A 24,854-nucleotide genomic window follows, 5' to 3' on the forward strand; every position below is an offset into this window, starting at 1 on the left:
TGCTGACTGTTCATCTCCAGGTTTATTCCGAAGTAAGACCCATTGAATTTAATAAGGCATACTGTCAAGGAAGGCTGTTTTTAATGCTTTACGAGCCCCACCTTTGTGAGCAAATCAGAAAAACAAACTGTAAAAAAATCCACATGAAAAGAAAATGTATTCTTTATTCTAGAAGGTGGGGGCTTTTACATTGATTATTTTTTAAAGTAAGCTCATTTGTTATCTTTGTTTTCCTCTTCCTAAAGCAGGCATAAAAAGACTCCAGTGTTCATTCTTGGGACATCTGAATAGTTATTTATTGAGAAGCCACAGTCCTCACACTTTTACAACTGTCGGCTTGTATAAGGCAAAAAAGCAAGATGGATCCACTATATTACACAGAAAATAAAAGCTTTTGGAAGGATATGGGGAAAACCCAAGAACATGCAATTTACTGGTCCAAATGCAATGTACATGACAAGATATAAAAACCATTGTGAAAACAAAAGGAGATTTAAATTATGGTTACAATCTACCAAAAGAAATCTTCATATATTGTCATTATTGTTATTATTATCCTTATTATTATAAACACATCTGTATAGTCTAAGATTGTAATTAAAGTTGTCCTTTTTACAAACACAGTTATCGGAACTCTGAACAAAAGTGTAACATTTAGAGGGGTATGACACTGACATAAAACAACTGCTCTGAATCGTAATGTGGACAAGGTGATAAAGGTCAACCCATTGTGGCAATATGGACGACTAATATTCCATTGGTATGTCACTTCTACAAAGTTAGCTGTATATATTGGAGGGTAGTGCTTGGGTATATTAAACAGGAATATTTCCAACTTCTGATTTATGTATTTCCCCTCCCCCAAATGTACAAAAAAGGTGTCCTTTGTAGTAGCCTCAATCTGTTTCAAAGCAGTTGGCATCCACAGGAGAGAAACAAAGATATGAAAGTACTTGTTTCACTTGGCTTCACAACAATTTACCATCAATGTATATACAGTACATTAATGAAGCATCATTTAGACTTTAATTATAACAGGGACACACCTAGCATGTTTTCTATGCAGATTTTGTTTCCGTTAACAGTTTTAAACAATGGTGCTCCATATTGCTTATGAACATATAGATATGAAATTAGGAAACTCAATGAATAGAAACAGAGGTGCTAAATCTTAAGTACCACACAGCTAAAATGGCATTTGTATTGGTAGACTTTCCATGGGCATTTAAGAGCGGACAGAACATTTCCTAATGTGGCTAACTGAATAACAGACTAGATTTACATGCACTGGTTTCCAGGCTACATCCAAGTTGGGGGCTTCTAGTTTTGGAGAGCTAATCATCCTCTTCGTCTTCTTCATCACTGTCTTTCATGGTGATGCCTTGAAGCCCTCCACCTTCACCCACTGAAGCTGTGGCTTCTTCCACAGTCAGCCGGTTTCGGACGGTGTCATAGGTTTTGCTGTTCAAGGTAGAATCCAGAACTCCTTGCAATCGGAAATCTCTGTATGTTTTCTGGGGAGGTTTATATTGTGGAAAAGAGGGTTGGAAAGACCAGAAACAGTACAAATTAGCATTCTTGCAATTAATTCTGTTCCAAATAACAGCTCCTTTACAGAATTGGATATTTATCCAAAGCCATTCAATGGCCAGTGGTTTTAAACCATTGGCCCTGATGTAGGCTTGCTGGATCGGGCCAGAAATGGCTTGTGTATGACTCAAAATTCTTCAGCAAGACAGGAATGAGCTTAGGGAAACCTCTCATGGATCTGTGGTCTCAGTTTGGCTGGATTGATAAGCCCCAGCCCTACCCTTGCCCAGTCAAATGCTGTGGTTTTGTTGTTTCCATCTCTGTAACCACTGGCAGTGCTGTCTCGCCGAAGATGTTCTTGAACTGTAAATGTTCTGAGCAATCAAACTGCCTTAAACATATAACAATGCCATGAATGAGTGATCTCCAAAATGTCCTGTCCTCAACAGCCCTGCTCAGCTCTTGTGAACTGAAGGCTGTTCTTTCCTTTAATCCATCTCATATTTTGCCCTTCTCTTTTACTTTGTCCTTCAATTTTTCCTGGCATTAGTGTGAGTGACTTAATTGTGTGACCTAGCTGATATCTGCAATTCCAAGTTGTTGTTTTTTAAACAAAAGCTTAAGAAAAGAGAGAAGCTGCTTCTTTTAACTCTGATGATTGGAAATGTCAAGGTGGAGAACAAAACAGCCTTCTGATCAGAGTTTAGGAAAAGTCCACATTCCCAAAATAAATTTTTCAGCTTGAGGAAAGTGGATGAGTATTAGTACATTATACCAATACATACAATTTTAGATTAGGCATCCTTCAGTCGCAAGAGACTATGTATGGGGGACCTGAAACAGCGTCTAGTGTGGCTGAGAAAGCTAATTTGAGAGTGACAATCCCTTACACACTGAAGACAAATACAATCTGTTCCCCCATCCAAGTTCCTGATTTTTTCTGGTTTCGGGTCTGCCTCTGCCTCTGCCTGCTGGACTAGTGTCTCTTCAAAATATGATTTGGATAAAGAAGTAATAGGAGAAGAATAGAATAAAATATGGGATCAAAGAATTATGAAGAACATGTCTGTAAGGATAAAAGAAAATTGTTATGAGGTAATATGGAGGTGGTATTTAACGCCGGTAAAACTGAATATAATAAATAAAAATGTATCCTCACTATGTTGGAGGTGTAAAAAAGAGAAGGGAACGTATATACATATGTGGTGGTCATGTGAACTAAGAAAGCAAGAATGGAAGCAATTTTTTAAAGAAATAAGAGAAATAACTGGATTAAATATTCAAATGTCCCTGTCAATGGCTTTATTAAGTTTGGTTAAGAAGGATCAATTGTTGAAATAAAATAAGGACTTAATAATAATGATGATTATGGCAGCAAGGTTAATTTTTTGCAAGAAACTGGAAAAATGATAACCAACTCAATTTAGAGGAATGGTATAGAGAACTATGGGATATGGCAATTAATGATAAATTGACATGTGATATGAAGATAAGAATAGGCCTATCAAAATAATGATTTTAAGAACATATGGAGTGTATTCTTGGAATATGTATTTTGGAGAGGGAAGGGGTATACATTGAGGGAAGAAACAATGAGGTTCTGGAGAGAAAATGGACAGAATGAAATTTAAAATATTATTAATGCTAGCCCTGAGGGTGATGGTGGCACTGGTGTATTATGTAATTGTATTTTATTGTGGTGTTAGGTTTATGTCATTTAGGTCAGATGTTTGTTTAATAATTGTATTTTTAAAAAATGGATCGCTCGTACTATCTTATTTGGTGTTGCTTATGTTTTTTCCTCTCCTTTCTACTGATTTTCTATCTTTCCTAAGTTTTTATTATTTTGTTGCTTTGTATATGTATATTTTTATCATTCTTTGTCGGTTAGCCGCCTAGAGTGGTCCTTAGTTGACCAGATAGGCGGGATATAAAATAAATAAATAAATAAATAAATAAATTTTTTGGTGTTGCATTCATCGATCTTTTTCGTATTGTATATACATTGTTACTAACTTTTCTCTTTTAATTATTGTAAGCTGCCTTGGTTCCTTTTTAAGGAGAATATAAACAAGCAAACATGCATTTGCTGTTGTAACGCTGCTGCTGCGGATACTGCACATCGCTGTTAATCGCAGGTACATATAATTCCTTACAGTTCATTAAAGCTAACTGAAGGCATGTCTTGAAATAAATCTAGACTTCTGCTTTGAAGAGCAGATATATGGACAGGGAAGGCGCCTCCCTGAAGAGCGTGAGGACTGTGAACACACGCAGATGTTTGACGGCAGCCTGTAGGCTGGTCCTTTCACTCCAGAAGCACCACTGGATTGCTTCTGACACAAATGAAGACTTTGAAGCAGGTGTGTTTGACTTGTACAGACCTCACCATTATTTCAGTGCTGTCTAGCTTCAGCCAAAAGCTTCTGGGGACTAAAACAGTCCAAAAGGGATAAATTGGGGAGAACTGGTGGATCAGAAAAAAAAGTTAAATACCACCTGCTACTCTTCCTCTGGTCTTCATACTGGCATTATTGGTGAAAAACGGAGTTGGCAACCCTGTTGTTTGTAACATGTAGTTACACAGCTCCATAACTGACAATGTTAATTCATGACAGGTGAATTACAAACGGCTTGTCGACAAACATTGGTAATTTCTATTTAAACAAGTTTAGTGCCTTTACAATTTTACAGAGTGTTACTGCAACTAAAATATAATGCAAGTGTTAATAAGATACACTTGCCGTTTAACACCATGAAACAGTTTAAAGGTGTTTTGAGTATCTACTATGCTTAGATAAATTGTTAATTTTGTTTTAGCTACTAGGTAATCACAATGGCATAAAAGGATTTATCTGTGCTTTTCAGTGCCCTCCAAACTAACACGTAATAATAACATGGTGCTACTTATTGCTTTTATTTATAAAAATTAAAAGCTATTTTAGTAACTTATTCATTCTCCAGATTTTCAGAATATACAGTTTTGTTCTTCAATAAGATGCATCACACAGAACAACAAATGATCAAATATGTATTTACCTCCTCCTGTGATCTTATTATTTCATGTAAGCTGCTGAGATTTCACACTGAAATAATTATCATGTGTTCAAAACACACACACATGCATGCACTTATGCACACATGGCTACATTCCATTTGCAATCTTTTCTCAAAGACTGTATACACCTATTATTGTAAAAGAAGTTATTTATATTTACTATAATTCCTATCTGCATTTCTAAGAGTAACTTCAGTGATCCTGAAACTTCAGCATAATTAGCAATCTCCCCCCCCCAGTTGTACATAAATATCTGGTTGGGGTAATTATCTCAGGCTAATAGTTTTAACTCTGAGATTATATCTAAGCAATGACTTAATCATGATTTGCCAATTCAGATGACACAAGAAACTGTGGCTGAAGCAAATTAGGATAGAAGCATGAAAACTGCATTTAATGGGAAAGAAGACAAGGGAGCACAGAAACCTGAAACTGTTACATTATTATTATTATTTATTTATTTAATTTATATCCCGCCTATCTAGTCGTGGTGGACTACTCTAGGCCCATCAGAAATGGGCCACAGTGTTACAAACAGTGCATTCATCCTTATTAGTTTAGCATCTGTTAAATTATCTTCCTATGGATTAATTCATATAAAATACTTTGATGTGATAATAGAATTTAGCTTAGTGCTTGAAATGGTTTCGAGTGCCATCTATGACATTAGTGCAGCGAAGCCAATCATACACCTGCAGTTATCAGCTCTTGGTGCCTCGGGGTGTCTTTTATCTTGATTTTGTGGCTTTTCTGCAAATATTTAAAGAGTTTTAAAGAAAGTATTGAGTGTCCTTCCTTTAGATGGGTGGACACACTTTCATATTCATCATAGCTGGGTGTGCGAAGGGTAAATACTGTTGAACTTTGCTTTTTAAATGGTAGTGTGGACTCTGCCCAGAACTTGAGCAATGATTATATAGAAACCAGCTCTTTTAGAAAGAGTTTCTCCCAAGTGTAGTCACACCTCAGATGCTTCTCTGTGGCCCAGGAAAGAACTATGCTGCAGATGAGTCTCATGCCGTCACTGATTGCAGTGTCTGCTGGCAAGCAGGGCTAAATTCATGGTGGGGACATGGGCATGAATTAAATGCCTGTCCCCATAAATATCCCCAGAAAAATAGACACATTTGTGCACTGAGCACAAAGATCTGAAGATGACTCTGAAAGTGCATTTGGCAGAACATTTTTACAGAGCCCCCACGATCAAGAGCATGGCTTTTTCAAGGAACATAAGTGTATTCAAACATACTTACAGATTGCTTTCCAAACCTTTGTGTTCAGTGCATTAAGGCCTACCCTCACTTCTTTGGTGGTGGAGATGTTCATAAAGTAAGACTCATATGAGTGCCAGCAATGTGTGTGCAAATTTAGCCCTATGCGCAAGCACAGGAACAGCTGCGTAGGCTCGTATTGGGTCAACTTCAGACTTGTAGTAAGCACGAAAAGCAGATAATACAGTGAAGCATTATTTATCATATGGAGACCATCTTCTGTACCTCTTCCACCACCATGTTCTTGAAGGAGTAGCTTCCTTATTCCAACCATATCACATATCGCCATATTATCTAAGGAAGGGGATGCAGATCAGCAAATTGTTCCCACTAGTCATTCTGTTTTGTCTGGTTTCCCACTGGTGATGGAGCACTGCTCACTCCTCATTTTCCTTCTCTTGTGTGAAAATGTGTTTCCTCCCAGAAATGAAACAACATACACAATACTATAAATATAGCAGGCTTACCTTTACCATCCTAATGAGAATTTTCAGTTGGTAGATGTGAAGCTGAAGGTCCATGCGATCTGTCAGCCAGGTGCAAATAACATTCATGGAGCTCGTGTACCATTGCTGCAAACAAACAGAGGTCCTTCAGGGAACATGTCCAAAGAACATCAAAATGACATGCCATATATGAACATGGTTCAAGATAACTGGATCCTGTCAAATTTGACCTTTTCCAGTTTGCTAGTAACAGAAATAAGATAAGTATAGAGAAAGGACATAACATACTTTTTTGAACATAGGCGTTCAGCGACCCTTGTTTCAGTACCTGACTTAGAATCAATCAATAAATCCACCCTCTTACATAATGATTTTCAGCTTCTTACAGCCCTAGCATCTCTCTCTCTCTTTCTCTCTCTCTTAAACATCCCTTAATTTGGCCTTGATTAAGTACTTCTTCCTACTGCAGTGCCAACTTAAAATGGTGTCCTTTCCCCACTGCTCCTGGATCAGGTCTTTGCTGCAAACTGAACTTGGCATGATAGCCTTACAGAAGTCCAGAACAACTACACATCTCTGACTCCTTCTAATAAAAAGGCTGCCTTTACCTGTGCCTTTAATAGCAGGAGTACCTGCTGAAAGTTTTACTTACTAAATTCCTTTGTGGCACTACTTAAGTCACAAAAGTCCTGCCAGCAGCTCTTGTCAATCTTGGTTGTAAATGCTACAGCAGGTGTGCGCACTGAAGCCCATGTCCTTGCATGTGCAACCATGGCCACAGGTTACAGCCAGAAGTAGCTAATGAAACCTAGTTGTGTTTTTCCTTCTTGAAGGAAAGAGCGTCAGAGTGTCCTTGGCTGCCAAGTTCACTACAGGATTCAGGGTGTGACCGTGTGTATTGTCAGGCTTTCCCCCACATTTCTCATTAGATTTGCACATCAATTTAAGAGGGCAAGTTTTTCGTTCTGTAACTTACTCTCAATTACTCAGCTCTGCCTTTTTTCAGACTGTCACAAACAGAATGTTCTCATTCTCTTGAAGGCTTTTGGGCACAGGCTACCTCATAAATATTTATCATTTCGGCTTTGCATCTCAGGGTAATGAGGATGTCTTGTTTAACACACGCCGCTTGTTCATTTCCATCCATGTAACCCTGCGGTCTTTTCAATCCCAAGGATGGCTAAAGTGATGCAATTTGCTTATGGCCACAAAGATTTTTCAGGAATTAAGTGATTACCATGTTTGCTTTCCTGCTCCACAGCATTTATTTTGAACAGATTCAATTCAGATGTACTGCTCATGGAGTTTAAGATGGTTAAGCTTTTCTCAGCTAAAAGAAGAATAGGAATATACTACTTTCAAACTTATAACATTTTGTTAGTTGAAGCATGATAGTTCTTGCTCAACTAAATTGATACATAAAACATTGTTACCTCCATTAGGTTAATGCAAATAGCATGACTTGGAGACAAATCGCCTCGTGTTCAGAAATCACTGTAAATATTATCTGCTGCATACTGAGTTGCATAACTCAGTGTATAACAGATAATATCTAGGGTGATTTCTTAATCTGAAGCAATTCCCTTCTAAATGTTGCACCATTTGCCTTACACTAGTACATAATTCTAATAGGATTTTTTTGCCACAGTAATTACCACCCTAAGGTCCGCTGAACAAAATAGTACTTTATTCTGAAAGTAGGCTTGCTTTGTTAATCTGCTGAACTGAACAGTATAAATCTATGCAAATCTACTCTGAAATAAATCTTATTGGTTTCAATGACCGATACTCTTAAGTAAGATGATATAGGACTGCACTCTTAGTAATGGGGAGATGAATTCAGTACATTCTACATATCCAACATATAACTGGGAAAAGAAATGGTTATACAACCTACTTATAATACAGCATACTCATGTAGCGTATAACTGGAGCACGTACAAAGAAACTGTAACTAATAGCTAATTGTCACTAGTGTCGAATTCAAATCTATTTGTTGCTCACATTTAGAGCAGACACACTGAATGAATGGGATTTGTCAACACTCGCATCTATTGAACCATTGAGACTAATCTATTTGGGAGTAACAACTCAGTTTTCCAACAAAGACTGCAGCAGAATACTTTGGTCTCAGTATGACATTTGCAAGAGCATTCTCAAGGCTGGGTTGCAAGGCTGCAATGTGCACCAAGGTGATGTCCCCCAGATGTTTTTGGCCTGCAGTTTGGCTTCCTCTACTGTAAAAAAAAATGCATCTACAGTATATCTGCATGTCCAGCACAAGAGTAGCTTCATAAAGAATAGCATTCTTTACTTGACATTTCATGTTGAGAAGACCAAATTTGGATTCTTGTGACTACAGCTTGGATTGTCGTATGAGCAGGATTTTTCTCTTAAAAATCAAGGCTAAGGGCTTTTTCAAACATACAACTGGAAAGATATGGATTCACAGCCAAATGGGAGCTCTATGTGATATGTATCTTCATCTTCATCTTCATCTTCATATTCCAGGATGTCATGAGAGGGGTGACGGCTGACCTGGCTAGTGCTCCTGTTGACGCTCTGGTTGACAACTGGTCTGCCACTGCCACCAGGGCCATAGACACGATTGCGCCTAAACGCCCTCTCCGTCGTAGAGCTCGGCCCGCACCCTGGTTTAACGAGGAGCTTCAAGTGATGAAGCAAATAAGGAGAAGGCTAGAGCATAGATGGAGGAAGAATCCGATGGATCACAATTGGATAGCTGTTAAGGTCGCAACTAACCTTTACCTGAATAAGGTAAAGGCCGCATATCGATCATTCTTCGCTAACTGGATAAGCGAAGCGTCCAACCAGCAGGTGGAGTTATTCCGTATAGTGCGCGACCTATCCGGAACTGGTTCAGATGATAGGCCTCCCCCTAGTTTTTTACTTGACCAGTTTGCAGCCTTTTAAAAATCTAAACTGGAGGCCATCCACCGGGAGCTCTCTCCTTTTCTGAATACAGTGAGTCGAGCTGAGATGCCCAGCGCTCTGTCTTGCCCGGTGATTTTCGACGCCTTTCACCCTGTGACACCTGATTCTGTGGACAAGGTGCTTGATCGCTGTCAAGCCATCACCTCCTCCCTTGACCCTTGCCTGGCCTGGCTAATCAAAGCAGCCAGGCCAAAAACAACAGAATGGGCCACAGCAATAATAAATGGGTCTTTCCTTGAGGGCAGGTTTCCATCTGCCCTCAAGGAGACACTCATTAGGCCCATTAAAAAGAAACTTAATATGGCGGCGGACGAGATTGGCAATTATAGGCCCGTTGCTAATGTTCCTTTCATGAGCAAAGTGGTCGAGAGGGTGGTCGCTGATCATCTTCAGGCCCACTTGGATGAGACAGATGCCCTGGATCCATTCCAGTCAGGCTTCAGGCCACGCCACGGTACAGAGACGGCATTGGTCGTCCTGTACGATGACCTGTTGAGGGAGTCTGACAGGGGAAAAGTGTCTCTGTTGGTTCTCCTCGACATCTCGATGGCCTTTGATACCGTCGACCATGGTATCCTCCTGGGGAGGCTCTCCGAGTTGGGAATTGGTGGCTTGGCGTTAGCCTGGCTCCGTTCCTTCCTGGAGGACTGACCCCAGAGAGTACAGCTTGGGGAGAATGTCTCAGCCCCGTGGAATCTCAATTGTGGGGTCCCACAGGGGTCGACTGTCTCCCCAATGCTGTTTAACATCTATATGAGACCGCTGAGTGGGGTCATCAGGGGGTGTGGAGCCTCGTGTCATCAGTATGCTGATTACACCCAGCTCTACATCTCCTTTCCACCTACCGCAGGAGATGCCGTCCTGTCCCTCCAGCGCTGCCTGGGGGCCGTACTGCAATGGATGCAAGAGAACGGGCTAAGGCTGAACCTGGACAAGACAGAAGTTCTGAGGGTGGACGCCCTTGGGTTGGTGGCCTGGGTGGCTCTCTCACATTTGGGGGGGATGACCCTGGCTGCTAAGAGTGGGGTTCGCAGCCTGGGGGTACACCTGGACCCGACGCTCACCATGGAAACCCAGGTGGCGTCGGGAGTTCGCACCGCCTTTTTCCACCTTTGGCGGATTGCCTGGCTGCGACCCTACCTTGACATGGGGGCACTCACTACCTTGGTACACTTTAACACACTCTACATGGGGCTGTCTTTGAGGCTGATGCGGAAACTTCAAGTGGTGCAGAATGCAGCGGCCAGACTCCTTACCGGAGTGAGAAAACACCAACATATTTCTCCTGTTCTGGCCAAGCTGCACTGGCTGCCCATCCGTTTCCACATTGAATTCAAAGTTCTAATGCTTACCTATAAGGCCCTAAACGGTTTAGGACCTCGCTACTTGGCGGAGCGTCTGCTCCTACCAAGATCTACTTGGATCACCTGCACGAGTCAGGAGGTGAGGCTGAGGAGCCTGACAATGAGGGAGGCCCGGAGGGAAAAGACTCGAAGCCGGGCCTTTTCAGTGGTGGCTCCTCGCCTTTGGAACAACCTTCCTCCGGAGAGTCACAAGGCCCCTAGGCTGGATACTTTCAAATGCCAGCTGAAAACATGGAAGTACATCCAGGCCTTCCCTCCTGTCAACTACTAATTTCTTTTGCTTTGCTATTTATTATTTATTTATTCCTGCACTATTTGTTATTATTGTATGGTAATGTTTTTATGTTTTTTAATTGTTTTGATATTCTGTAAGCCGCCCAGAGTGGTAGAATATACCAGATGGGCAGGATATAAATCAAATGAATAAGTAAGTAAGTAAGTAAGTAAGTAAGTAAGTAAGTAAGTAAGTAAGTAAGTAAGTAAGTAAGTAAGTAAGTAAGTAAATAAATACATAAATAAATAAATAAATAAATAATGCAGGTATTCTAAGAGACATCAATTTAAGAGGGAAAGTGTGTAGAGTCATGTTGCATGCTGAAAACATAACATCTGAAGCATTCGGCTTGACCTGTTCAGCATTTCTAGGCAACTTCCAGTCTCTGTCTTTATGTGTCATTTAGTTCTGAGACAAAGATTGAAAACACAGCCCTTGTTTGTTGTAGAATCTGTACAGAACAAAACCTACAATGCTGATGTTATACAACATGGTCACTTGTGTAGCTGTCAGAATGTTCCTTAGCTTTGAGCCACACGACAAACATAACTTTTATGGGGGTGGGGGAGAAATCAACAAGAGAAAAAAACTTGTACCCAAATTGATTGCTTTTTGCCGTTGAGAGATTCCCCTCCCCCCATGTCTGTTCTTTGTACCAGCCATTGTAACATATTCAGACAAAAATATCTTATGCTGTTTTTCAGTTTTTTCAGCTAACTGTGATACTGAGGGGCAGAGGTAAAAAGACTTTGTCAGTAGGTTCGCCCCATTTAGTGTTGGTAGGGCACTGGAATTCTCAGGAAAAACAAGATGTTTACATAAAAACCATAACCACAAGTTAACCCTAACCCTGCTATCCCTCAGTGCCCTGGAATCCTCATGGGATCAGAAAATATCCCACAACTCACTTAATGCAAGTGTGTATGTATTTTTTTTAAAAACTGGTACATGAGGGTTAATTGCAGTGCAACAATGTTAACGGGTCCCTATCATAACGAGATAACAAATAGCACAGTTACTAGGGGTTGTTTTTTTTTTTTGCTGTAACTATATTTATATTTCCCTTTCTCTTTCTTACCATGATGGTACTGAGTTCCACTCTGTATGTCATATACGTTTTCAGCACCTTTCAAAATATGTAACTTCCTTCAGTTTTTAGAAAGCTATTCCATTCATTCAACCTTGTTATAATATCTCAGATATCTGAATTAGTAAAAACCCTTCCAACTCATTCCTATCAATCCTCAACAACAGTGAAGCAACTTCTAAAAGCAAAAGTTGACAGAGTAGAGGTTGTCTGGAAAGTGACTCTTCATTCCTGGAAAATCCTAGGCCTCCTGGCCAGTTTGAATATCATGTCTCTTAAAGTGAACTTCAGGAATAATTTCGAACTGAGACTGTGATTAGAAAGAAGTATTTCATATATTCCTCAGACATAGTCATCAGAAAGACAGGATTTGTCAGTTCCTGGTTGAGTTTACACTTAGAGGGTATCTAGCAAAGAACTGTAAATACCCCATCAAACTAAATTCCAGAATTCTCTAAATGCAGCTGCGCTCTAAAATAATAGTCGGTACTGGAGATAGGGATGAATATAAAAACGGATCGCTTTTTCCGATGAATATAGCCGATTCATTAAATATTCCTTGATCCATATTTGTGGGTTCCAGAGACCCCCACGAATAAGAAGGAATGAATATTTACCTGTTTTTATTCGTCCTTCATGTTTAAAAAACAACAACAAAAACAATTCCTCCTATTAGCCACCAATCACATAATTGGTGGCAGAAAGGCAGCCACCACCCCACACAGCCACCCAATACCACAGCCAACCCCACCCCTTCCTTTCCTACCTTAGGCCCCATGCCACCCTATCACAACCCCACCAACATCCTATTACCTTAATTGCTGCTGCCAAGGTCTTCTGACCTTGGAGCCACACACGTAAAAATGGAGACTGACTGCCCTTTGCAAAGATGATGGCTGCAGCTTCATTTAGGGTAGGGAAGCTGCAACTGCCATCTTTGCAAAGGGCAGCCAGTCTCCTATTTTACATGCTGTGGCTGTGAAGGCCTGATGGAGACCTCAGCAGCAGCTATTAAGGTAAAGGGGTGTTGGTGGGCTAAGGTAGGGAAAGGAAGGGGGTGTGGGGGGTAAGCTGTTGGGGTGGCTGTGTGTGTGTGTGTGTGTGTGTGTGTGTGTGTGTGTGTGTGTGTGTCTGCCTATCAGCTTCTGATCAGCTGATTTGCAGCCGGTAGGCAGAATGGGCATCTGTCCTGTGTGGTAAACTCTCCTGGGGGGGGGACCCAATTTGTGGGTGAATAATAGATATCCAATATCCAATCTTCACCAAAGTTGGCAGGCATGTTGGGGAAAGACATAGGAAGCTCTGTTGTGATTCTGGAGTCTCTAAGTACCTGGGAGGAGCTTTCCTGGGGGGCCTCTTTGTGACTACATAACTCAGGGGTCCATAGTCCAATATTCACTAAACTTTCAGAAGTTGTAGGAAAGCATCTGAGGAAGCTTCCCTGCAAATCTGGTGTCTCTAGGTGGTTGGGAGCCAGTGTTATAGCCATTTAAAGTGCAGACAAATTGACAGATTGATTCATAGATTCATCGAAGAATATTTGTATATTCATATTCACTGATCCATTAACCTTGACGAATAACAGATCAAAATGAATCACCATTTTTTTTATTTGTCCCCATCTCTAGTCTGTACTTATTGTTGTGGCAAAAATCCTCTATGCACATTCTCAGCAGCTTTCTCTGTAATAGTATTTCACACGTTCCAGGGTCTCAATGAAGACCTCTTTCAGGGCAATTTCTGACAGAATGTATTTCTAGCACGGGTAGCCATTCAATTTAGGACAAAGTGTGCAAGTCAGCTGCAGGTTATTATGCTCATGCACTAAGCTATTGTGTTGTCAAAACCTGTGGGACATACAAGACTCAGCCGATCACAGCTCCTCATTAAGCGTAGGGGGATTTTAATAAATGTTTCTCTAATCTACAAGCAGCTACTGTGGGTTTTCCAATATGGAAGAGCAGCTCCTGTAGGAACTGGTTGGAACAATTGCTTCAATTGTGAAGCAGTTCTCAGATGAAGCCCTGTCTTCTCAAGTTCACATTTCTAAAAGGAGAGGCCAACAGCTTTTGAGATATAATTGCCATATTTCCCAAAGACAATGTATGTAACCCTTAAGGCTGATCAAGTTATTTTGGTACCTGGATCAACCATTCCAGAACTGCCTCTTCTCTTCTTCCTTGGCAGTTAGAATACGCAAACCTCACAAAACAAACAACTAACATTTTACTTCTCTTTCATAACACTCAAAATTAGCAGCTTGAGGCAGCCCCTCACTCTGTTGGCAGGGTCAGCCTTGAAATCCCCACATATTCCCACTGGGTGCATTTTAAAATATTTCCCTCATAATCTTTGAACATCACTCCCCCCATGATCCCCATGGAAATCTCAGTGGTCTACCTAGTAGCTCAACTGTCCTCTGTGTATATAAACCCTATGGGGAAAATATAATATGATCAAATCAGCAGAGCAACACAAACTAATGCCAGTGGCAATACATTCATGAAAAACTGTACCAGGTTCCTGCATTCAGAGAGAGGTGGTGTCATTACACCTCTACCAGAACATCTGCAAACTCCCACTTCCTTTTGATAGCTTTGTATGGAGGCCTGACCTCCTGTTCCTTGCCATGAACCTTTGGTTCACACTCACATTTTACATGTTACAGGAAGCCACAGCTCTCTCTCCAGGGGTGCTGTGAACAGTATCTCAGAATCCAGATGCAGCTTTGCTTCTTAAGGCACCTGAAGGAGCAGCAGTCTTCATTTAAAAGATAAAAAAGAACTAAAGCAGCAGCAGCAGCGGCGGCCCACATACTAATAGCTTAAGGTCACTCTAGCTTTTGTGACGAGGCGGACAAAACCAGGAATGCTTATGGGGCTGAGTTGTCAGCAGGGTAGCAGAGGGATTACAAGAAACCTGCGACTCTGCCTCTTTCTGCCTTTGCTGGTAGCTTCTCTCTCTCTCTCTCTCTCTCTCTCTCTCTCTCTCTCTCTCTCTCTCTCTCTCTCTCTCTCTCTCTCTCTCTCTCTCTCTGTGTGTGTGTGTGTGTGTGTATACATGTGTGTGTGTGTGTGAGTGAGTGAACTAGTGCCATACAACAGATTGAGGCTGGTATAAAGGCCTAGGACTGTGCAAGGAGCCCCCCGCTGGGCCTCAGCTGTGCTTGCAATTAGCAATAAGCATGAAATGATTATTGTTGTGGTGGCTGATGGCAATCTGAAGTGACAAGTTTTATGGGGGGAAGTTAAAGTAAGTGTGTGTGTGTGTAAGATGTTCACCAAAAGGGTTCCCCCCCACCCTTGCTTGCAAACCATTAAGCAAAAGGCTCCAGTGCAGTTTAGTCAGAACTATTTTATGTCATTCACAAAGGTCTTACAAACTCTGCTGAAAGAATATTTTTCTCCTCTCACTACCTCGGAATGGAGTTTTTCTAGGTCACAGATTCTTTACTGCCCTATTTAGTGTCAAAAATACCCACTTGCCTCAAATTAGCAGAAAGCTTGTAGTGAAGGGCGAGAGATTAAGCATACAAAATTACTCAGCGGGCGGCTGGTGGGTGGATTTGGGGGGTTGAGAAGTCTTTAAAACTGACTACAAGACATTATATACTTCTGACAAAAGAACATAGTAATCCTACCTGCTTGCTTTAACCACTGTTGTTTGTCCATTATTATGTGCTTTAATGCCCATGAGAGTAAAACTACGGGCGCTGCTGCTCAATAACCATAGTAACTCACACCCATGACCCCTTAGTTCAGTTCTGGCTTTCTAACCAGAACGAATCCAGGCTGCTCAACCCTATTAAGCATAAATGGAAGCGAGCATTGCGCTCAGAAAACTCCAAAGACAAGCCTGCCCTTTCTCTCTTGCTCACACTATAGACTCTGTTTTGAAATACTTAAAAGGCGGCTTTGCAACGGACCTTTGAATTCAAGGTGTTCCAAAGGTAACGGACTCAATGGCGTGAAGGGATTTCAGCTACACTCGGGATAAGAGCTACGCTAGTCAAGGAAAGGAACAAAAGAGGAATGTGCTCATGGATGATCACAGTCTTTTAGGGTTTTAAAGATGACTTTGCTACTAAATAGCAGTGCTTAATCTCCCCGCTTCAGAAGTTCTGTAAGACACCAACTACAGAATTATGCATAACATTTGGTTTTCATCAAATGTATTTATTAGGCGCATACTGAGTCCAACTGTTATGGATATAACTGTGAGTATGGCAGAAACCCAACGAGATTTTAGATTATACTAGTAATAGAGATTTGTTGGTGTTCCCTTTGTGAACTGAAATTCACTGCTAAGGATTCTTAGGTTCAGTGCCTTAAGATGATGCCGCAGAAAATATACTGCAGTGTTAAAAAGCATTTTCATATTTTGCTCGGTCCACAACTGAACCTTAAAAACAAGCTTAAAGCTCCAGCAATAAAATAGATTTGTGGCACACTTAAAAAAAACAAAAGAGAGAGAGAGCAAGAGAGAGAGAGAGAGAGAGAGAGAGAAAGAGAAATCTATAATGGTAGATGTCCGTGTAAACATGCATTTGCCCAATTCTCTGGAATCTAGGCCATGGTTTAATAGGAAAAGAACCCCACTGCACTGTTCAGGCCACGTGCATTTATATCTTGAAAGCATATGGTACTACAGAGCATGTTATTATCATAAACAATTAAAAAGGTTTCTATATTAAGCAAACATAGCAAAGCATTGAATGCTATGTTTTTTTTAAAAAAGGATGACTGCTCTATGTTACTATTGTACTTAATGCAAGAGCAATAGCATCCAGCCAATTAATTGGTTAGATTAATGGATCAAGTGACCTTTTAAAAATGACAAACTAGGTTTTTGATTAACCAGGCAGAAAATCAATAAATTATTGGGGGGGGGGAAATTGTAATATAAATACAATAAAATGCAGACTATATCTTAGAAGAGGGATTCCACTCCAGATGATCAAGAAGAGCGAATGCTTCTTCTAAAATACCTGCTGTGAAACATAGTTGCATCATCCCTGCCAAGATTTTTTTCCACTACAGAACAATTGCCACACAAACACATTTATGCAGATTTAATAGATCAATGGCTTTAAATTTGTACAATTAATTGAACAGTGTTTCTATAATTGAGCAATAGACTTAGTCATAAATTCTGAAAAGGAAATCACAGGAAATATTCTTAAAATACATGGCTTTTATGGAATTTACAGTGCAATTTTTGCACAGAAGTGTTATTGTGTTGAGCACAGCTTCCTCTGTTAGGGGAGATAAAATTGCAGACTTAATTTTGAATAGTTTCAAGAGGGAGTAGAATAATTCAATCCTTACTGATCATCTGCTCCCCACATGCTGAATTTTTAGTCCTGGTAACTGGATTTTGAAATTGGATAAGAACCTCAAAACACAGTGGCTAACATTGGAAGAATTTCTTCAGTGAGGGTTCAATTTAGCCCAAGTCCGAAATATCCATGTACAATAGCAGTATATGTGGTGTAGGTTTTATAATCATAAACATTCAGTATGTTTACATAGCTCACTTTCTTTCATTTTTCTCTGATCTTTATGAAGCCACATTCCTGGTGGATGGGTGGCTCAGGAAAACAGGAAAATGGTTAAGGTTGGTGATTTTGCGCAAGCCAAACTATTGTTAAATAGCATCAATGCTGTGTACGCTCTGACCTCCTGCAGTCCTCAGTACTGCCGACCTAGATCCTAGGAGGTCAAGAGTTTAAAGTTGGGTCAAGCATGACAAAATAGTATCCTTTATGGCCAATAACGTATACCTATGGGGATAAAAATAATTCTAATTTCACAATTGGCAAACTGCATAATGGAGTATTTTTATTAAACCTCTGAAGCACTGAGCATTGTCAATGGTAGAGAAGCAACAAGATATGCTTCCAAGCACTTATATTTCTGAAGAACGGGTCTGATAAAGGTAATGTCGGAACAAAAGGTTAACTTTCTGGACCCATTCTTTTTCATGTACTCACCCTCAGATTATGCTCACTTTTGCATAGGCACTGTGTTTATGGTGATGCACATTTACTGCACATTTACTGAGACTGCAGACGAACAGCATTCTATCAAATTAAACTTCAAGCATTTTACCATGCAGTAGAGGTTCCCACTATGATATCTCACTTTATGCCATTGGAGATATAGTAGCAGACATTTCTTAGATATTGTACTGACTGTCTCTGGAATGACTCTTGAAAGTTAATTCCTTTTAGCAAAGCTGAGTATTTGTTATTGAATCAATATAGCGTCTACTCTAACCTTTTGCTTCTTCCTTCTGAAATGCAGCAGGTGTGGATAAATGAATAACAGCCTTCATTTTCAACAGTGACTTTCGACACATAAAACCAGTTTTCATGGGTGACCAGTGATTCAAACGCCGGTCTCCTGAATCCTAGTTTGTCAGTCTCTCCACTACAACAGACTAGGCTGCCATTAAACAGTAGTCAGTTCAATATAATAAATGATTCATTTGTTCTGTTATTTTTCATTATATGAAATTTATTTGAAACGCAAAGGCTAGAAACAGAATATAATATGACTTTTGGTTGTTGTGGGTTTTTTGGGCTGTTTGGCTGTGTTCTGAAGGTTGTTCTTCCTAATGTTTCGCCAGTCTCTGTGGCCGGCATCTTCAGAGGACAGCACAGAGACTGGCGAAACGTTAGGAAGAACAACCTTCAGAACACGGCCAAAGAGCCTGAAAAACCCACAACAACCATTAGATCCCGGCCGTGAAAGCCTTCGTGAATACAATATGACTTTTGTTTGTGAGAGAATTTTGCTGACCTGTGTTTCCTTGACCTTACCGGTGTCAAACAGGTCACTTTTTCTATCCAACTGTCACTGAGAACAGAACATCATGTTTTGTATTATCATATACTGCAACACTGGCTGGCCACAATTATCTAAACACAGGATTTATCTCAGGGGTGTCCAACCTTTCACCTTCCCTGGGCCACATTAGAAGATTAAAATTTGGTTTGGGCTGCGCATACATTTGGTTTGGGCCGCATTGGGGGGGCAGCCTTAGCCGTCCCCCACAGCCCGGCTCCAAGCGCACTTACCGGCAGCTGCGATCTCAGACAGCAGAGGCTGCCAGCTTTGACTCCGGCGGCTTTATGGGGCCGGGAGGGGGTCCACCTATTGACAGGGATGGTGCAATGCAGTCACGCAGCCCCCCTCTCCCCTCACCTCTCACTCCTTCCTTCCTTCCCTCTCTCCCCCTCTACTGTTGTGACATGCCCCGGCCACATTCCAGCTGCAAACGCCGGCAGTGTATCTTGAAACTTTGGAATTTCTTTAAAAATAAAAAATTGCACTGGGCCGCATTACGAGCTGACCTGGGCCGCATGCGGCCCTCAGGCCACAGGTTGGACAAGCCTGGTTTATCTACAACTATTCAGTCACAAGTTTGGTTTTCCTTTGCCTCCCATGTTTCTTATGGGATACCAGGATTTGTAGTGTGTGAGAGACTCAAAAGTCTCTGCCAGGTTCTCTGCTCTAGTGCCCCCCCATCCAAACGACAGGAGGAAATTCCAAGTCCCTTACCAAACGTTTGATCCCAGCATTCCACAGTACGGAACCATGGAAGCTGAAGTGGAATCAAACTGCTACAGTTGTGTAGTCTCTCAATGTTTTTGGTTTTTTCCACCTAAACAGCCTCCCCCCCCCTTATACTGTCATAATGCATGAGGTGCAGGGAGTCTGGTTAATTTGCTCTGCCAACTGATAGAAGGAGCAACAAAATGACTCTGCAGAGAAAGCTCTGCAATAGCTCTGCTTCTTGTCCTTGTCTAACGTACATCCTACAGAGAGGCTGCTCTGTAATGCAAGAAGTGATCCAAAGCTATGCCTTTACATTTCTGACTCTAAAGGCTGTCGAACCATATCTTTAAACATAGCCCCTTCTATGGAAAGCTGAGAAGAGGAAGAGTTTCGATCATAAGCCACAAGGAACCTATGTATTCATTTAATCTACTGGAAAATAGTTCTTAGTAAACTAGCAGTGGAATTCTTTTCATATTTACTTTTTAGAAGTCCTACTTTGTTCTGTTGGGATCTCTTCTCATGTAATATACTTGAGAACTGAGCCTAAATAATCATATGAGCAAAGGCAATCTGAAGCTATATCTGCACAGATCTTTCAGCTCGGATACGAACAAGAAATGAAACTTCACAGCCGCCACCTGCCTGAAACGTAGACAGAGATGGGCAGACACTGCCTCTGTGGTTGACTCAGCTCCCCCTTTGAAAGTTAAAGTCTAGTTTGAATATTTAACACATGTAGGGCCTTGTAAACTGCAGTGGCTCTCTCTTCCATCTATCTAGCTTTGACAACATGATGGATAAACCTGCATCTTTTCCCTAAAGCAACTCTGTGAGATATTGACTCTGTTACGTATCATCACAATTTAATAGCACCAAAATCTAAGCAAACTAGAAATGAGCTAATGTTTTGGGCATTGATCAGCAAATCTCAACAATTAATGCTTCTAGTAATGATAATACTAATAATACTAGTTCCCCCCCTTTTTTCCTTTCTTTCTTTCATTTTTTTAAAGCAAGCTCCCTTCATCCTTTTATTCACCAGCATAAGAAATTAAACACTTGTGGGTTCATTCTAAAGCGTGAATGAAATTGAATAAGCTACCTAGTACTTGAGTTTCACAGTGAGTGCTTGAATAGAGCAAACCTCCTAAGTTGAAAAGGTTGCCTTTTGGGACCAATTTGCCTCTTTTCACTCTTTAGTATTCCTTTTTTGCTGACAGATGTACAAAGGCGGAACTGCGCTGTGCGGCTTATCTACATACACCCTCAGCAGCTGTCACTTTTGTCGAGCAAGTTAATCAAGCAAATGCCACCATATCCCACTTTCTATAAGGAACAACATGTTATAGACAGTAGTCTTGGGGGAGAGAGAGAGAGGGAGAAAGACTTTATTTTGACTTTGATTAGCTTTATTTTTTTCTTATTCCTTTTCAAATGAAAGACTTAAAATGCCTTATAGTGTAACTTTTATGTGCCCTCCCAAGACTCAATATCTCAACATCTCACAGTCTCCATCAATCAAAGGAAAAAGGGGTAAAAGGTTGCTAGCCCTCAATGCTATTTCATTTATTCAAAATATTTTCAACCCACCTTTCTCCTTAAAAAGAATCCAGGGTGACTTACAACAATTAAAATATAGTATTTAAGGTTTGCAACAATGAGTATACAATACCAAAAAGATCAGTGAATACAATACCAAACAAACAAACAAACAAGCAAGCAAACAAAAACCAAAAACAACACCAAAACACATTTGATGCAGTGAGGTACAACAATCCATTTTAAAAACCTCATTCAGCAACCATTCTCTCAGGGAAAGCTTGCATGCATCAGAAATGCAGCTGCAATAACCATATATGAGGGTAAAAAAAAAGGGGGGGGAAGAACTCAGCAACACTCTCATAAGTGAAAATATAAAGTTTTGGATGGAGGGGGACAGGAGATAAAGCTCTGCAATGATTTAAGTCACGGTATTGAAATACACAGTATTGAAATACAAAAGCATGTTATTATGGCCAGCGTTGGTTTTGTTTGCAAAGGTTTACCTGATTTTTTTTTTAAATTAAATGATTTGCAGAAACGGAGAAAGAAAAGAGATGCTTTTGTTTGTGTTAATGCTTGCTCATAACAATATATTGATGGTACACTGCTGAGCCACAAAGATTAGTGCAGCAAAAGCTGTTTTGTGAAAGGCTAGCTTCATTTTCTCCTTGTTAATTCATTGTAGGAGAGTCTGAATTGCTGCTTGTTATTTATCCATGGTCTCTGGTAAACTCAATTTGTGTGGCTGTTTTTTTTTAACCCCCCCCTCCTTCCATTAGGTATATAATAGTGTTTAATGTTGTAGAGGGTCTTTATTTCTTTAATCCTTGTTTTGGCACACAGTTCTCTATTAAAATGTTTTTAAAAACTTTTGACCTATGAAAACAAATGGCTGTATGAAAGCAGTATTATACATCATACTTTCTCCTGGAGTCAAATTCTAATGGATAAATTTATACCTTTTTCTTGTGAACAGTCATTCTTGAGTTATGCCTCTACTGACCGACCCAATACAGTAATCTTGGAGTATGAAACAGCCTGCCACACAGTGAAATTAAGTTGCAGCACCTGGTTTAATCAGATTCAATCCTATTAGTTCAACAAGGCTAACATGATTCTTAACGTCCTAAGTTTGCTTGTAGGCAGCAACAGACTTGCCAAAGCACTGGACAGTAATGTTACTTCAAAACAATGATCAGAGTACTTTAATCTAAGCACTTCTTTGCCTGTTCAGTTTATTTCTTGATCCAACCTTTGGGCCTATTTATATTTGAAAAAGGTTAAAAAGAAGATGAAGACCACATTCCCCAGCTAAATATATACTGTACTTTTTAAATAACAAAACACAAAAATGGATAGAAGTACTGTAGTTGTCTCCTGTTAAGACTTTACATTCTTGTCATTAACATATACCATCTCCTAAACTGTTTCCTTGATAGAATAATAATTATTAATTAATTTGTCAGCATTTGTGCATGTTTGCTTTAATCCAAAATCACTTTTTCTTTGAAAGACTTTATAAATGTATGAATTCCAGAACAAACTAAGGAATGGATCTTGCAAATACTGAAATCATATCTCTGACAAAAATGTCTGGGAAAAAGTTGGAAATCTGTGTTCAAATTTGTTGTTTGTTGATGTTTACTTCACTAAACAGGAAAGAACTCCACCCCCCATAACTGTTTTATGGGCTTAACTCATATAAGTTATTGGTATGATATGGCATTAAAATTCACTGTAACATCTACAGCATATTTCCATGAAGAGGCACATTACAAATGAACTGAGATTGACTTCTTAATTGATGTAAAAGGCAGACATAGATTTCAGTGATCTTAGTTATAAGTTTAAAATAATGTTGCCATGATTCTGTTACCTCAGCAAATGTATATAATTCTTTACACCCACTCAATTTTGCACCTTCTGATAGCTTGTTCTTTCATCCATGTATTATGTTCACTACCAGTGAAGTATTAATCACGTAGAAGTGGCAGCATTGCAGATGGTTAGAAAGTCAATGAGTTTTGATATTAAAATACTGTAATTTGCACTTATGTTTAATAATGCTCCCATTTTAGTGTTCTATAACAACAACAACAACAACAACAACAGTAATAATAGTAATAATAGTAATAGTAATAGTAATAGTAATAACAACAACAACAACAACAACAATAATAATTAGACTAAATTCCTATCCTGAACTACTAGTAATTTCTTTTATCATTGAATTACATGAGCCCATCCATCTCCACAGAAACATTTAGGTCTGGTCTAGACAAAACAAGGAAGTAAGTGAAGAGGAAAGCTTAGCTTGCAGGCACAGACTTGTGCTTATGTATGGCAAAGTATTGGGGGGTGGTGTGTATTTGGCAGTACATATGGTCTATAAGATCACCTACTATTCAGAGACTTCTGTTAACCGGCGAGTTAAGGATGGAGTTTCACCCTTAATTAGGATTAAGTTTATCTTGAAGCGGTGTACTGCCTTGAATTCCCACCACGGCTAATGAAAGTCATGTGCTGAATGAAGTCCCATGGGTATTCACTTGTCATACCTGTTGTCATACCATTTTTAGTACTGAATTTACTGACTCACAGCTTCCAAACTGCATGATTTTAATGGGAAATGCACCCACAAGAAATTGCTCTTCTGTTTTAAAACATACTTTATTCTCTTGCTTGTAAATGTGTTCAATAGGGACTGATCTATTTGAATAAACAAGGTCATAATGACATTTTTCTTATGTATGCTTGCATCAAGGTTTAGAAACACATTGCACTATGTTGCAACATTTTATGGCACAACATAATGTAGAGGAGGGCTGATGGACCAGTGATCTGTATTTATCCCTACCAGCAAGAAAACAAAAATTAAACTGGGCTGGGTTTATTTCTGTACAACTTTCCATAGAACAGCAATTTTTTTTTAAAAAATGCATTCTTTGAATCTGAAAATACAAAAAGGATGTGTTTGCATGTGTGACTTAGTCCAACAAGAAGCAGCCATGTATGGACACAGGTTTTGAATGGACCATCTTCTCCATTGCGTGGGCAAAAGGATGCAATTGGAAGAGAGTAGGTAATGGAAGTCTGCATTTGGATAATCCCCCTTGACAGATCACGCTGAACGTAAAGCAAGGTAGGTATACCTAGATGGTGATTTTTTAAAAAAATATATTTTTAGTCAGAATGACTAAATAAAAATGACTAAAACTGATTGGTTCAAAATTGGGAAAGGAATACAACAAGGCTGTATATTGTCTCCCTGCTTATTTAACTGATATGCAGAATACATCATGCAAAAGGCTGGACTGGATGAATCCAGATGATACCACTCTGATGGCACAAAGTGAGGAGGAATTAAAGAACCTCTTAATGAAGGTGAAAGAGGAGAGAGCAAAAAATGGTCTGAAGTGCAACATCAAAAACAAAACTAAGATCATGGCCACTGGTCCCATCACCTCCTGGAAAATAGAAGGGGAAGATATGGAGGCAGTGACAGATTTTAATTTCTTGGGCTCCATGATCACTGCAGATGGTGACAGCAGCCACGAAATTAAAAGACGCCTGCTTCTTGGGAGGAAAGTGATGACAAACCTCTACAGCACCTTGAAAAGCAGAGACATGACCTTGCTAACAATCCTCCGCATAGTCAAAGCTATGGTTTTTCCAGTAGCGATCTATGGAAACGAGAGCTGGACCACAAAGAAGGCTGACTGCCAAAGAACTGATGCTTTTGAATTGTTGTGCTGGAGGAGA

The 24,854-nt window shown here is 40.0% G+C and overlaps 1 protein-coding gene across 35 annotated transcripts in view; it reads right to left on the bottom strand.

Moving 5' to 3' along the window:
* Nucleotides 1-271: 271 nt before the first annotated feature.
* The window catches only part of CADPS (calcium dependent secretion activator), a 400,801-nt gene continuing 376,218 nt past the window's right edge, over nt 272-24,854 (bottom strand). For all 35 annotated transcript variants that reach the window (XM_072989350.2, XM_072989349.2, XM_072989351.2 and 32 more), the window contains 2 exons: nt 6,327-6,431; nt 272-1,514 (listed from right to left, as the gene is read on the bottom strand). In XM_072989350.2, the coding sequence (XP_072845451.2) occupies nt 1,335-1,514; nt 6,327-6,431 (285 nt within the window). In that variant the 3' untranslated portion in view covers nt 272-1,334. The remainder of the gene's footprint in view (nt 1,515-6,326; nt 6,432-24,854) is intronic.

The sequence above is a fragment of the Pogona vitticeps genome, chromosome 2, assembly GCF_051106095.1.
Source record: "Pogona vitticeps strain Pit_001003342236 chromosome 2, PviZW2.1, whole genome shotgun sequence".
NCBI lineage: Eukaryota > Metazoa > Chordata > Lepidosauria > Squamata > Agamidae > Pogona > Pogona vitticeps.